Raw genomic sequence first — 15,631 nt, forward strand, 5'->3', positions numbered from 1 at the left:
ATGTCATGCAGAAGATAAAAATCATGTGTATTTTGGTCTATGTGAAATATTCTTAATTTGACTGACTTTTGTCAACATCATTCATTCTCCACGTTCTCTGTATACAGCTTACCTGTAGGCAGTACCCAACAACGTTCCTTGATTGTTTTGAATGGAGGTCGGTTCTCTGGTAAATCTTGCCAACACGTGTCTAATGCGGTAACTGGAAACATCAACAAAACAGCTGTAAATTGAAAGTTTACGAGGCAGAATACCAAGTTTAAGCACCCGGGCCATTTTTTCTCACTAAAACATTTTTTTCTTCTCTCACTACTCTTACATTAACATTACTCTTGATGCAAACTGCACCACCTTCAAACATTTCAAGTCATTTGAAAAAAACAATCTTTTGATGTGTTAATATAGAAAATCAGTATTTAATGTGTACATTGATGAAAAAGTATACAGAATCAGTACATGCAATATATACAGATTATTACTGGATCAGTTAACCAGTATATATGCTTATCAGTTCCAAGAGACACTTTCCTTTAGTAGACAATAAACAGGTACTTACACTGGCATCGGGCAATTTCTCGGTGGGTGCATTCGTTCACCTTGTGCTACATACTGCATCACCTCTTGGTTGTCATGCCCGGATACGGCATGTAACCTAGCGACATGAGCTCCCATAGCAACACACCAAATGACCTGTTACCAATAACAACAACATGTCAAGCATTCAGAAGTCATGACAGTAATATAAAAATACCGCAATTATACGGTGTCGCTCAAATTTGATCAGAATTGGTACATACCAAAGATCAACAATAAGTGTTGTTTCTATCTGTTCAGTGCAGGAAAATTATACGTTGATGTTATGACAATGATTTCTGCACAGTACAACCAGAAAAACAACAAGAAATATTTAAACCAGAAAAACAAGAATGACAAAAGTAAATAAGGTCTGAAACTTTACGTACTGAAGGTCAGCTTTAGCAACATGCATAGCAGAAAATCTTCCTACCATGGATGTACAAAAATAGACATCCATATGGTTTCAGCAGATCTGTTAATATGTCACAGTTCATAAACAATGACAGGAAATGACAAATTAGCTATTTCAGTTACTCCTACCACTCCCAAATATAATAGGTACCCTGCATACAAATAGGTTAAAGGTCAAAATCCTCTTATTCAGATGTGTGGGCTGATTCAGTTCACTGCCATCACTCCTGCACATTCATTGCAGTATTTCCCTTTTACTTACCTCATTTGCACATTTTTGACACTGATATGTTCATTTGAACAAATTCACATCTCAACCCCTACATCTACCTGTATGAGACGGTAGCTTTGGCGGTATGGGAGCCTTTGTGTGTGACGGACATACATCCGCACATACTCACAAATATACAGACATACAGATGCCACTCAGACTCATCATATCAGCTTTTTTGGTATTTATATATAAAACCAAATATGAGCTAATAACAAAAATAACTTCATTGACGTTATTCCCTCAAGGATGGACATTATAATCAAGAACTATAGGAGTACAAAAAAAGAAACATAATGATTATGTTGACGATGATTGGCTTAGAAATAATTTCAATATTCATCTACCAATGATTGAAAAGAAGGAACTATCTGTTGTCATATATTACCAAACTTCATAACAGTATAACTGACATCATGCACCATATGTAGAACAAACTCATTATTGTAATAATTTTCAAAGCTGGTTGAAATGTAATCATATTTGTTCTGAATCACCAAACATAATTTCAAATTTACACTGAACCAAAGCCAGGATATACTTGGGAAATATGCGATACTTCCATATTTGAAGAGAGAAGTACTGCGCCCATGAAATCTGGTCTGTTCATTCACATTTCAATATGCCATTTAGGCATTCTAACTATGTAGCTTACACATTAGAGCAAAATTTCATCTTCACCACACACTGAGATCTACAACTGACACGTGAATGAAAAAGTATGGAAAACCTACCAGACATCTGTCTTTGAAGTAAATATACCATCTAAGTACGCCTCAGGAGGCATCCATTTGACAGGAAGCATTGCTTTACCTCCTTTGCGGTAATAATCATTCCTGTACGGTCAAAGATACAGACATTGATTATTACCAGTTATAAAGTGTATACTAGAATTAACCGATGGTGCATGGCACATTGCACTGGGCAGGATAGTAAACATTCAACGAAAAGCATCTACTTGAAAATTTGATGGAAGCATTTTGAAATACACTACAGTGAGCTATTAATCTTGTGATACAATTTTCTGATACACGAAAAGAAATTGGTTTAACTGGGATAAACTATATGAGTGTATACGTTTCACTGGCTGTGTGGCAACAACTGTCGTTCACAGTAAACTTCCAATGTTTTTAATCCAAATCATGTTTTGAAATTGATCACAAATCCTGCATGTGATATCAAATTCATAACAACAATCAAATTCATAACAACAGTCAAGAGACTGAAAGAAACTACACTTTTAGAGTGACTGTACCTTAAATTGTTACAGGTTCAAATGTCTAATCCAAAACAGAAACAAAGTGTTCTGTGAGCTGAATTGTGCACTGCTGACTGAAGAACATTCTTTCTGATGTACGAAAATTTTTCACATTACATACATTGTATAGGGCTGCAATTTTTTTACAAAATCCTATATTATCTCAAAGAGTTAAGAAATATTGTCTGTTAAAGGGGAAAAGTGATCAATGCCTACTACTATTTGCATAACCATACCTGTATATATTTCTTGCCATCCCAAAGTCACCAATCTTAGCAATTCTGTCTGGTCCTTTACTGGAAAGCAGAATATTTCTGGCTGCAATGTCTCTGTGTATGAATCGTTCAGTTTCTAAGTATTCACAGCCTTTGGTAATATCCATGGCGATGTTTAAAAGATCAACCATTTTCAGAATGGTCTCCTTGTCCTATTAGAAAAAAAAATGATGGTATAAATTAAATTCACAACAGACAGTATCCATTGAAAAGGGGCAAGATCCATCAGTAGAAAGAATGAACTTTACCATATTGATATATGCAGTTTTGAACTTAATCTTAATATATGCAGTTTTGAACTTAATCTTTTTCAATTCAATCAGTTTATCTAGCAAATCCATGGTAATATGGTGCCATTGCATGTTACTTAACAATTACTCATGTAAACCACTGTGTTCAGTAATTTGAGCCATATGTATGTATCAGTTAGCCAATATTTTTCATACCTGCCTATACACAACATATTTCCACAGCCAACCCATCTACTGTCAGCTGAAATTCACACAAGCTCTATTTATTAGATTTTTCATGTACTATAGACAGATTTGTCCGCCCATTGTTTGAATCTACCAGTATGCCTTTTTCTAAAACTATCTTAAATTTGATTTCCTAAATAAATTACGCAAAGTGTATAAATATGCATTAGTTTGCATATGCAAATGAACTGACAATAAATTATTATCATTGTAGAATATTTAAACCTTACCCTGGTTGGCCTGTTCTCTCTGAGGAAGTCTCTCAGCTCACCGCCTTGCATCAACTCCAGGACTATAAACGGGTGTCTGGGTGAAACAGACTCCCACGCACTCTACAATATTTGGATGGTTGAATTTAGTGAGAATCAATGCTTCCATGATGAAGTCCAGCTCATCCTGCTGTGTGCTCAACTCTGGTAGTGTCTGAAAAATTTATCAAATCATCTATAAGTTGAAACTTTTTTCATATAAAATGTCATATTTCTAATGAGGAGCTCTATCTATCTAGCTATCAAAATTGCTGTGTTTGTACATTACCACTCCCCTGAAACAATATTCTGTAAAACATTTAACAGTGTAATTTCGTTCCTGAGTTTAGAAGTTAGAGATGTTTGCCAAATTTTTATAATTTATTTTAAAGGTATATAAGTTTCACACTTGAAATCTTAATAGTATATGCTATTTTCTAGATTGAGATATTTCTTGCAAGAATTGATGAACAACATAGAATCAAATGTACATTTTCCTAAAGGTCTATCTTTGTGGTCAGTGACAACAGGCTTTTTTCTAAAATTTGGCAGTCATGGGGTGGTAATAAAGACCAAGTTCATCTTTGACAAATCTTTTAATCCATATGTATGTGACTATCCACAGCAGCTCACCATCATTTTGTATTATCAGCAATTATGAATATTTGCAAGTGTCTTTAACCATGGAATTACCTTGACTGCCACGGATATTTCCTGGATTTTTCCTGGAATTTGGAAAGTACCCTTGTACACTTCGCCAAAGGCACCATGTCCAAGTGCACTACGGAATAAGAGTACAATTCAAAGATGAACATGTAAAGATATGCTGGGGTGCAAAGTGAACAAAGATTTCATTTTTTTATTTGTATGCCGGGAAATTTTAAATTCTGTCTCTGCTTGGCATATTACCTTGTACATATATGCATCGGATCAAATAGTGGCCATCTTCCTTTTTACTAATTAAATTAAGTAATTGTGTACATATTCCTGTGCAAAATATACATGAACATGTTTGTTGCTTGCTTTTTCATGGATATGAACTTTGCAAATGAATCATATTGTGCTACAAGGGTCAAATTCATTATGTCATACTTGCAATAGATGTGAAAACAATCATTTTGTATTTCATGAAAGGGTTCTGATTTCTTTGATGCATTTTCATGCTTTTTATGTTTCCTTCAGAAATGTGTAACTGTGGTAATTTTCATAGGATGACAATAGATGCATATAAATTCCTAATGTATGAAAAATTCTGATAAGAAAATAAAAAACAGTCATATATATTGATTTACATCAACAGATTTACGAGACTAAACATAAACAATCCTTTGGAATTCATACAAATGTAGAGGCGATCTCTTATGATCATTCATACAAACAAACCTGAGCAATTGAAGATTTTCTCTGGGCACTTCATTCAAGTCTTGTAACTTGGAAACACCATCCACCAGTACGTAGTTTGGATTGAAATCCATCACAGCTGTCTGTCGCAGCTGTTCCAACTGATAATCTGTCAGGTCGTAGGTCACATCAAATTTCTTGTGTTTTCTTCTCTTAACTGTGGGAGTGAATGTTGAAACCATGTAACATTTATGTTAATATTTCCTGACAGGAAACAGAAGAAACATTTTCTGCACATTTGCACTGCATAGTGAGAGGCCACTGATGTGGGCAGGACTGCCTTAAGAGAAGTACTAATGAGAACTAGACTTGTTCTGATTAACTTGGCATTTGATTCATTGGAGCTTAGCAGAAGTACATACTACACCAAATCATGATGATCTTATTGTTTGTTATATTTTTTGTCTCTCTTTATAATACTGTGTGATGTAAATACTGGAATAGTCTCACTGTTAACTTCCACAGTATTGGGAACGTGTTTGTCCAGGTTTTGCTTGTTATTATATTGGCAGATTTGAAATGTTTGACTGTTTCATGAAATATTTAGATTTTAACATTGTCTAGATATCATGTGGATGGTTGATTATTGCCACATGTCTCTTGTACACTTTTTAATCTTGTGATGTTTATTCCTGGTTTTTATTTTGCTTTTAAGTTCTGTTGTTCCCTTGTTACATACAGGTAGCTCCTTGAATTCTGAGCAAAATGCAGAATCAGTACACTTAAAGTCATTTCTTAAAGTCATTTCAAGTACTTTCAAGGACTCTTTCATCAATTTTTAAGTACTTTTTGAGGTCCAAAATACAATATCATTTTTACAACATTATTTTACAAATTAATTTTACCATATCATCCCTGATCATCTTTTCATGCTTGAAAATTGTGAGAGGATAATCAACTTTCTTGGCCTTATGGGACCCAATTTCATTTCCAAAGCCTTTTCAAAAGGGCTTCAGTCTGATATGTTCTGTGATTGCTAATTCCATTTATACTGATTAAATACAAAGTTCTTGAAATTCTTGAGAAGCATACTGATCAAAAGTAGTTTCAACAAAAAAACATGTTCAAATGCAGACAAACATTTTGGTCACAACATAAATGTAAATGCCTTGTCTTAAACAATGACGCTGTACTTACCAAGGAAAATAGCTATCCCTAGTACGACAACCACAAACACGAAGACAATTAACACGATTGCTGTAAGTACATTTACTGATATCAGTGCTCCAGGTGATTTCGTCTTGTCCACTGCAGATATCAAAACAGATGACAATTATGTTGAGTTGGAATGGCTTCCATTATTGTTAGTTAGCACAGGAAAATAATTTGAGTAGAGCTCTGGTCCTTGTCTACTTTTATCATCGTATTGATGATAGCTTGTGTGATTACAAGCTTTCAGTTATCCTGTCATATGAATATCACCATCACTTGTGTCATGATGTCGCAATTTTGATATTACATTCATTACCATGTCAATCTCAATATAGTATTCAATATCCACTATAAATATTCATTGCCACCAAGGTCATAAAATATTCCATAGCACTCTATGAATATTCATTACCACTTATGTAATAACATAAAAAATTCAGTATCATATCATAATTATCCATAACCTTGTGTTATGATTTAAAATTCAAGAACACTGTAAATATTCATCGACTCATAAATCACGGCATGAATATGTATAATCACAATCTATGCATATTCATCACAATTTGTGTCACAGATTAGCATTCAGTATCTGACCAACTATTGATAAGTTGAAAAACAGCCAGTGTTATAGTTCCAAGAAGTAAAATGCATGCACACTGTCTAAATAACTCTACCTGAATTAAAAATACATTGCAATGCATAATTTTGAAGCAGATACACAAAAGTTGGCATTTTCAATAACAATGTTCGAAACGAAAAAAGGAAATAAGTATAGCAAGATGTTACAAAAGATTACATCTGGAGAGATTTGATCAGTTTAAAGTATGTGAGTTTGAAGTGGAAGAAATGAGAAGAATATTACACATTTTAGTCACATCTGAGTCACATTTTCATTCTCGTATTAATCCGTCAACTCAGAATGTTTGCAGCTAAGAAATGATGGTCCCTTTTACATCAAGATTTGAAAAGTTCATGGGTGTGATGTATGTTTGGGAAATTTTATACAAGTCTCTTGATTTTTATCTTTTCAGGAAAAAGGAACAGACAGTCTGCTGATTTTCTTCTTCACTGAGCAACACTGCAAGCATAGCAGGATTCAACAGTACTATTATTGTGACATACATAACATTTCCATTCACTTATAGAAAGATAAGACTATCGGACTAAATAAATTTGAAAGGAAGTATTGCAACCAGCTAAATGCACTGCATAGCAATGGAGATTTAATAGAGTCATATAGCAAATATCATTGACATCTGACCTTTGACACAGCTAGTCCTATCAAGTGACAGCTGTTCATCTTGCAAACATTCTGGTACAATTGTCATCATCACTTGTCCATCCCCAGCATTTTCACCTGGAATTTTTTGAAATTTGGGAAAAGAAGTTACATTTCAAAGTATATCATAATTTTTCACAGATACACTGTATAGTTTTTCCTTGATGACTGAACTGTCCATTAAAATGAAGTGGATGAATTTTTCTTCATGCCGTACCTTTTTTAATGACTTAAAAAATATTAATCTGGTAAAGCTGAAGGTGCAGTGTAATTGTAATCAAGTGAAAAAAAATCAGTATTCTAAGATCCAGAACTGTTAATCTTTTCATAACTTGGGCAATCAGATTATCTGTACATTTGCATTTGATTTTTGATATTCTACAGGGCTTAAGAGGAATGAGGTCACCTGTATTGATAGTCGCAAATAACAAATTTTCACTCAGGGCAATGCTTAAAAAATTTGAGCTCCCATCACTGTCCAGTACTACTGATATTCCATCAGTAAACATGGCTTGCACACCTCTTTTACCAATATTTGGATATATGCAAATTTATAGTGTAAAATATCTTTCAAGTAAAAAGATGGTCAAGCTTTATGATAAACCTTATAAGCTTTACACATTGACCTTTGACCTTACCAGAAACAAGATTGACATGCTGGGCTGACTCATGAACATATGACGTCCCTCCCTTGCCATTGATGTCTGATGATTTCACAGGGGCAGCATCACCTCCTGCAGAGAGAAGATGTGCAAAGAAAATGGAATATTGTATCTTTCCTCATGTTTGTTGTTGATGTATATGCACCTTGATGAAGTGGTTCCAATATATGGGAAAACACACCATAATTTCCTATTTCTTGCCACGACTTTATATTTTAGGTTAATAGGATAATATTAGATAGCTGACTCTGCAGCATTTAAATTTGCATCAGCTGTAATTACTTTTGATGTAGTTTTTTATTGCTATGTAATGTTTGTTTTGTTTATAACACAGTTTTATTTTCAACAAAAGTCATGTCAATATGCCAAGTGTTAAAATATGCTTGCTTTGGAGAACAACAAGCAAAATGTCATCAAAATTCACAGTTATTCAGCCATGCACAGGGAGTAAACTTAAGGCCCTTACAGTTGTAAGGCCATCATTTTTGCAGAGCTAATTACTTAAAACCATTCCGTAACCGCACGTGACGAGCACTCAACTTTTGCCATAGAATTTTCATCTGTTGAAGACACACATTCCCCCTCACCAAACACGCACATACATATACACATTCTGAAGCTTGCTCACCTGTGTAGCCCCCTCCACCTCCTCCTGAGGAGCATGCACCTCCCCCTCCTCCAAAGCCTCCGTATGTTTCCCATCGGAATTCCCTGAGAGCTAACTGACAGGCCAGTCCTCCCTGTCCTCCTTCAGATAGAGACTTGCCGGCGTGTGTGTAGGTGGTGTTGTCATGCCAACCGCCTCCACCACCTAGCAAAAGAAAATGAGGAATTATGACATATGAAATTTTCTTGATTTTATCTCAGAAATCTACAGATTCATCTTGACCGGAATGAAATGAAATGAGAATGATTTGCTGAAAGAGATATCACATCAATCGTGTAGACTGGTACAATCACGATCAATTGATCAATTAATCAATCAATCAATCTATTTATTAATTAATAAAACAAAGGTGGAAAGGTCACGATCTATCCATAGTTAATAATCAAATGAGTAAAAAAGTTAAAATATAATAAGTATATACATTAATAAATAAAATATTAAATACATGAATAATTAAATAAAATTATTAAACATTCATCAATGTATAAATTAATCAATAAACAGTAAATGTTATTCTTGAAAGAGAGGAAAATTTTTCCAACCTGAGACATCACTTTCTGGATTGCTGAATCCATCAGTACCATTGCCAGGTTGATCTATACGTCCATTAACACCTGCTAGGGAAGGCGTCCCGATGAAAGCCAAGCCACCACCCCCGGCAGCCACCAGTAATGGTATCTTCTCATCAGTGGTTTCGTTCCTCTGAAGATTAAATTTGACCAAAACAGAGGGGTGATCTATGTAGTGAGTTAGTGATTATTCAGTTACCACAGACCTTGTGACAAGTTTTTGTCCAATTATTCCATCTGTCTTTGATAACAGTGAGGACCCAACATAAAGATAGTAACTTCCACTACTATTATTACCATTATCAATTCTTACACCAAATTATCTTGAGCATCTTAATTTTCACAGCCAAACAAACTTGTGAGAAGCGCCGAGTCCAGATTTTATCCCCAGTTCTTACCTTAAACACAAAAGTGCCTCCTCCTCCACCTCCTCCCCCTCCAGCCGAGGGACCGTTTGGACCAATCTTGCTCCTTTCTGAATCGCTAACTGATCCATCACAGTACGATTTACTGATTGCACTTGTCTGGAAATACAAACCGATGGGATACAGGTTTTTAATGTATGCACTGAAGCAAGAACCTATGGGAAACGAAGTTCACAAATTCAAATTTTATGCTAATTTGAATAAATCTTAGATAGGTCATTCCTTGAAATGTATATGTACAAGCTGTCCATGTGTTGGCATCCATTAGACTGACTCAGGGAAATGTCAAGAAATGCCTGAGTTGACTCAAAGCTTTCAAAAATACATGATGACGGTTCCATTGATTGTAAGATAATCTTTGACACGAATTACGCATCATACCGTTTCACAAGCACCAGCTCCTCTATGGCCCACCAGTAGATATATCTTCTCTCCTGATTCAAGGTAGAAAACACCTTCCACCTTGGCTCCTTTTGATGGACCATTGTTCTGGACACCAGTGCCTCCACCACCCCCTTTGGCTGAGATGCTGCACAAAATATAAACATGGCCGCTATGAAAAATGACAACTTTGAAATTCACATAAAAACTGCAAATTAGTCAAATTTCTAAATTGAAAGGAAAGTTAAAAGTCATATGATTGCATGATCCTCTACACTGTTGTTGGTAGTGTACTTTCTTCAAGACATGTCTTTAACATACACAGTACGAGGGGGATTCAATATCGTTTAAGGTGCAAATCCTTTCATGATGTCATAGGTAACAGGAGTTCAGGGTTCAAAGGGTTAAAGTTTACTGCAACTTTTTATTGCCCTACTGAGGATATTAAATTAATATAAATTAGATATTCTGAAAATATATTTTTGAATTTGTGTTTAGATATGGAAGCTAAGGAAAATAAAAATTTTAAGCCTTCATTTTACATCTCATAGCTGAGGAAAAGTGATAGCTCTTTGGTTATCTTCGTAACACGACAAACTTTATATATAGTGGCTTGGCTTGACTTAGGAGTGCAATAATGTGTAGTTTTAGAAATTTGCGATGACTGTAATTTTCCACCATCAGTTGGATCATACCAATGAAACTGCAGGGGTGTAAAAAAATGTAAAAGTGCAAAAATTGCTATTACCTGTAAAAGGCTGATGTTGGTACAGTCCAAACTTGGATTCCTTTGTAAGGCAGAGTTTGGAGTACTCTGACAGTAACACTGGAGTACATGTATGCTGAGTTACACTGGGCTTGACTTGGTCCGTTCATTCCCATAGCACTGCATGGTGTGAAGATGAATTGCGTAGCATTGGTAGTCGGTGGTGTGGGTGGCTCACTCGTAATAAATGTATATGTACTCCCACTAAAAGCTGCAAAGGGGAACGAAATTGACAAAGTCAATGTCAATTTACTTTAAATCACTGTCAGGGGAGCTCAATATCAATTTTCATGGCTTTTGGTGAGGCCAGGAAGCCCGAAAATTGACTCGAAGGTCATATAGGAACTTTGCAATGGCTTTTTTGTCTTACACTAAAGCAAGACCACAACTTTGTGGAGCTTAAACCTTAACATACAATGGTTGGCCTAATTATTGTTTTCTACAGTGAAATATGACCTTTACTGAGGGCAATGGGTAAATATGCTGTAGAGAATCGTAGCAGGACTTTCCAACTTTGTTCTATTCGTCATTTCAGCAAGTTCTCTGATATATATGTAAAAATATTGAATCTCACAATAAACATGATTTACAAAGCAAACACATGCATCTTACTTTTTTGAAACATTATATTGCATGATCTGTCACCTTTGAACACCTGCATTTGTATCCTAATTGCAATCAACCACACATATGAATCCCATATTACAAATGTATAATTGGATAAACATTGGCTTCTTTGCAAAATTCCAATGCCAGAAGACGGTTTTAAGTCCTTTTAATAGTTTTCGCTGTGACTATAAGTTAGACTGTTCACAAACCACATTTAAAAGCTACATTTGTGAAACGGCAATTTGCCACAGTACCAAGTAACCATACTTCTGTTAACAGGCGCCCTCATGTGGCAAAATAGTAATTACTTTTGTTGACATAAACCAGGGGGTTCAACTGCTTGAAACACAAGTAGGTCTAAAACTAATGTAAATGAGTATAAAATTGGCATCTTGAAAATACAGTAACAAGTGATCATACTACAAAATTGTCGAATAATGACATTTTGATGTTCTAAAAGTGACTTATTTTCTTATATCATGTTGTTTAGCTACAATAAAATACATTGTAACTTTTAAAATTTACAGGAAAAGCATTATTCTTTCAGACCACAAGATAATTAATCTGCTATTACTGTGTTTCATTTCTGTACAGAATGTGTTGCACAGACTATGGGACTCAGTATCGTTATGGCATTTGTGAGGGTAGACGTAGCAGACACTGATAATATCACACTATTTCTCAAAGTCATTACTGGTCAGTACCACATGGGTAAAAACATTTACCAGGTGATAATCTGGTTATTTGCGAGGTAGCTTTAACTGTCACAGATGAAGTAGCTCTGCTTGTTGGAGACGGTGAAGTTACTCGAGACGGCCAAATACCAAAACATTCAGGACTCAAGGAAACATCGTCGATGGCAATATCACCTTCATGATGCAGTCCCCGAGAAGCTTCAAACTGGATGTAATACCTGGATGAAATGATAAAAGGTTTTAATTTTGATTTCACAGAAAAAAGCATGAAATCACTGTAAAGATGGTACACTATCATTACTGTGGGTTTTCACTCTTTCACAATCAAACCTTGTATATTAACCCTTTCACCACCATGGTTTGGCCCAAAACCCATTGTTATCAATGGTCAGTGTGGACCTGTTCACAGGGAATTGGAGGTGAACAGGTTATTGAGTAAGACTCATGAATATTCATTACATGCAAATTCCCATTTCTATTCAACGAAATTCTGACGGGTCAACCATTGTTCTTTTTAACCCTTTAACCCTTGCTTTGGGTAAATCTCTGCTTGATGTCACAGGTCACAATAGGGTGAGAGTTCAAAAGGTTAAGGATGTACCGGTACAACTGGTAAACTTGAAAGTTCTGTCATGTCATCTTTCTACATAGGCCATTTTAGGATTGTTGTGCGACAACTTTTAAAAATATACAATGTAGCGTTAACAGTGCTAGTTAAAGTAATACTGCGCTGTGAATTATGCAGATAAATTGATATTAAAAGATTCCCAGTCAGACTTTTTACCAATTGACTTTTATTCAGGCTAGCCTCTATTAAGGTAATATGCACCTCGAAAGTGAAAGACTTAAACTTTGCTCTAACTTTCCTCAGGGATCTTTCAATCATTCTCTTTCAAAATCAAGAATAAAAATAGGGGTCACCGTGCAAATTTTGGTACTAGAGAAACAAATTACCCAAGATTTACCGATATTAGAAATTCAAAATGGCCGCCATCCCAGTGTTAACTCTATGGAGAAAAATAAAAATTTTTGAATTTCGAAAAACTAAGCCAGTGAAAAGTTTTCTTTCACCAAGAGCTTTAAAATGAACCCCCACATGTAGTATATCAGAAGAGAATTGTAAAAGTTTGAGAGTCCGAATGTCTGTCCCCGAGGTGCGTTCTACCTTAAGTTCTCCAAAGTTTAACTCACCAGTCTTGGACATTTTCTGTGATAGGAATGGTCGCCTTCACCCAGATATCATCGTCAGCTGAATATGGAGACTGCCACAACCGACTTGTGGTCTCTGCGGTGTCGTTCTGCACTGCAAAGACTCTCAGAAGGCCAAGCAATGTTCCATATATGTGATAGTGAAAACGCAACTGTGGGGGGGGGGGGGGGGGAAACAAAAATTCAGTATTGTTTGGTTGGTTTGTTTTGATTTGTGGGAAATTTCATTGTTATCAAAATTCTTTTTATATTTGCGACAATTATTGGCTCAAAATGAAAGATGACGTATTTGAGCAGTGGTTCCACAGGAGCGGAGTTCATGTGAATAAAAAGTGTACAGCTGCACAGTTTAAAAACCAATAATTCCATATAGTGCATTGTCTCATGGTATTTTATGCGCCAAAGTTGGCCCAAGTATGAAGGTAATTAGACAAATTTGATTTTAATGTGTATATCAAACTGTAACATGTTTACATATCTAAATAAAATATTTTTCTGAAAACTGGACAAAACACATGATAACATGTCTGTGAATTCAAAAAAAAATTGGTCATTGAACATGTGCATTTCCAGGATACAGGGTATATATACCGTACAATATGATACAATATGGTCAATTTCAAAATTCTATCATTGTCTAATATGAGAAATTGAAGCCATTACAGTCATTCATATTCAAAAGGTCAAACTCAAGAAAGTTCTTGTCACAAAATTTAAGGAAGAAGACACCACAGACTGGCACAGCTACCTTACAACTTTCATACCGGTCACCGGACATCCAGTTATCAGCTGGTGGGGATGGAAAGACTGGACTTCTAAAGTTTGCTTTGTGTCCATTTTGAACTGGATTAGAAACCTCAATGTACATGTAGTGACCTGAAATTAAATCATACAAATACATTTAAGCTTTGTTAGATTGCTAAAATCAACGAATTTTGTTAAAAATGAGTGCAGTCCTTCAGAAAAATATCCTTCTGAAATATCATAGCCCCTGGACTTTTTTCTTGGCGTTTTCAGGATTTCATAAGTAGCCTTGAACATAGTCCCACTGTCTTGAGTAATATTATCATGAAATAGCCAAAAGCAATCCAATAGGAAAGTTTTCAGTCTCATCGTTATCCCTATACTTGGAATATTTTTGTAAACATGTATGAGTTACATTTGAAAGTAATGTTGTGTCACCAGATCTCAAATTTACTGACCTTGGTCAGTACCAAGAGTGTGGTCTCTGCTAGGCCCTGTATTCTTGGTACGCGTTCTACCAAAGTGTCTTGTCCAATCAAAGTCATCGCCCGTTGCCTCATTGAACCATCCACACATGTTCTCATCTTCGAAATCACATCTTGCGCTTTCTGGCATACCAGCTGTTCAAAAGGGATACATGTACATTATCAATGCTTAAAACTTTAATGCTAAGGGCTATACCTTATAGGGAGATCACCTTTGATAACAATGGTTTGGGCAAAACCATGGCGGTGAATTGCTTAATGTAAATCCAAAAACATGGAGTACAATTTACAGAACATTTTTACCTTCAATTAGGAAAGTAAGAATTACAATTTTTACATGACATGTTGCATGTGACTTAAGCTCATTTTTAAAAAAAAATATATAAGTTGTATCAAAATTGAATAGCACATTGTTTGATGAACAGTACTTGTACTCAAGCATGACAAAAGTCCCTTCAAACACTATTATATCAAATGTACAAAAGTACATTTTAGAAAGATAAGTCCTTACAACTTTACAATCATGAGTTTTTCAATATTTGTTACTTTATTTTGTAGAAAATACAATTAACCCTTTTCAGGCCTGACTTTCTGGTAACTTATACTTGGGCCAACCCTATATATAGGGGTTCAGGCCTGAAAGGGATAAGGTAGTATGCGCCTCGAAAGTGAAAGACTTAAACTTTTGGTCAAATTTCGTAAATGAAACTTTCAACCATTCTCTTACCAATCAAGAATAAAAATCAGGGGTCACTGTGCAAATTTTGGAACTAGCGGAACAAATTACCCAAGATTTACAGATATTTGAAATTCAACATGGCTGCCATCCCATCAGAGTTAGCTACATTGACTAAAACAGAATGCTAGCTAAAAAGACATGTTTTACAGTATTATCGAGTCAGTGTATGTTTACACATGAAGAATGCATAATGAATTGTTAGCTGCTGCTACAGTGATCAATAGCCCTCAGGCTGTACCGTATTGAAAAGATACTTCATACACACAGGCAAATAGATGGATTTGTCCAAGAACACCTAGTTGGGCAACATTCTGCACGATGAATACAATT

At 35.4% G+C, this 15,631-nt stretch overlaps 1 protein-coding gene across 1 annotated transcript in view; it reads right to left on the minus strand.

Moving 5' to 3' along the window:
* Positions 1-552: 552 nt before the first annotated feature.
* Positions 553-15,631, minus strand: part of LOC139117066 (ALK tyrosine kinase receptor-like) — a 72,800-nt gene continuing 57,721 nt past the window's right edge. The window contains 20 exon segments of the mRNA XM_070679899.1: positions 553-632; positions 635-690; positions 1,993-2,094; positions 2,753-2,943; positions 3,498-3,567; positions 3,569-3,690; positions 4,209-4,296; positions 4,899-5,073; positions 6,054-6,164; positions 7,333-7,428; positions 7,989-8,084; positions 8,641-8,823; positions 9,222-9,381; positions 9,647-9,772; positions 10,055-10,202; positions 10,803-11,031; positions 12,155-12,342; positions 13,316-13,485; positions 14,082-14,209; positions 14,536-14,697. Coding sequence (XP_070536000.1) covers positions 553-632; positions 635-690; positions 1,993-2,094; positions 2,753-2,943; positions 3,498-3,567; positions 3,569-3,690; positions 4,209-4,296; positions 4,899-5,073; positions 6,054-6,164; positions 7,333-7,428; positions 7,989-8,084; positions 8,641-8,823; positions 9,222-9,381; positions 9,647-9,772; positions 10,055-10,202; positions 10,803-11,031; positions 12,155-12,342; positions 13,316-13,485; positions 14,082-14,209; positions 14,536-14,697 — 2,681 coding nt within the window.

This window comes from Ptychodera flava, chromosome 18, assembly GCF_041260155.1.
Source record: "Ptychodera flava strain L36383 chromosome 18, AS_Pfla_20210202, whole genome shotgun sequence".
Classification (NCBI taxonomy): domain Eukaryota; kingdom Metazoa; phylum Hemichordata; class Enteropneusta; family Ptychoderidae; genus Ptychodera; species Ptychodera flava.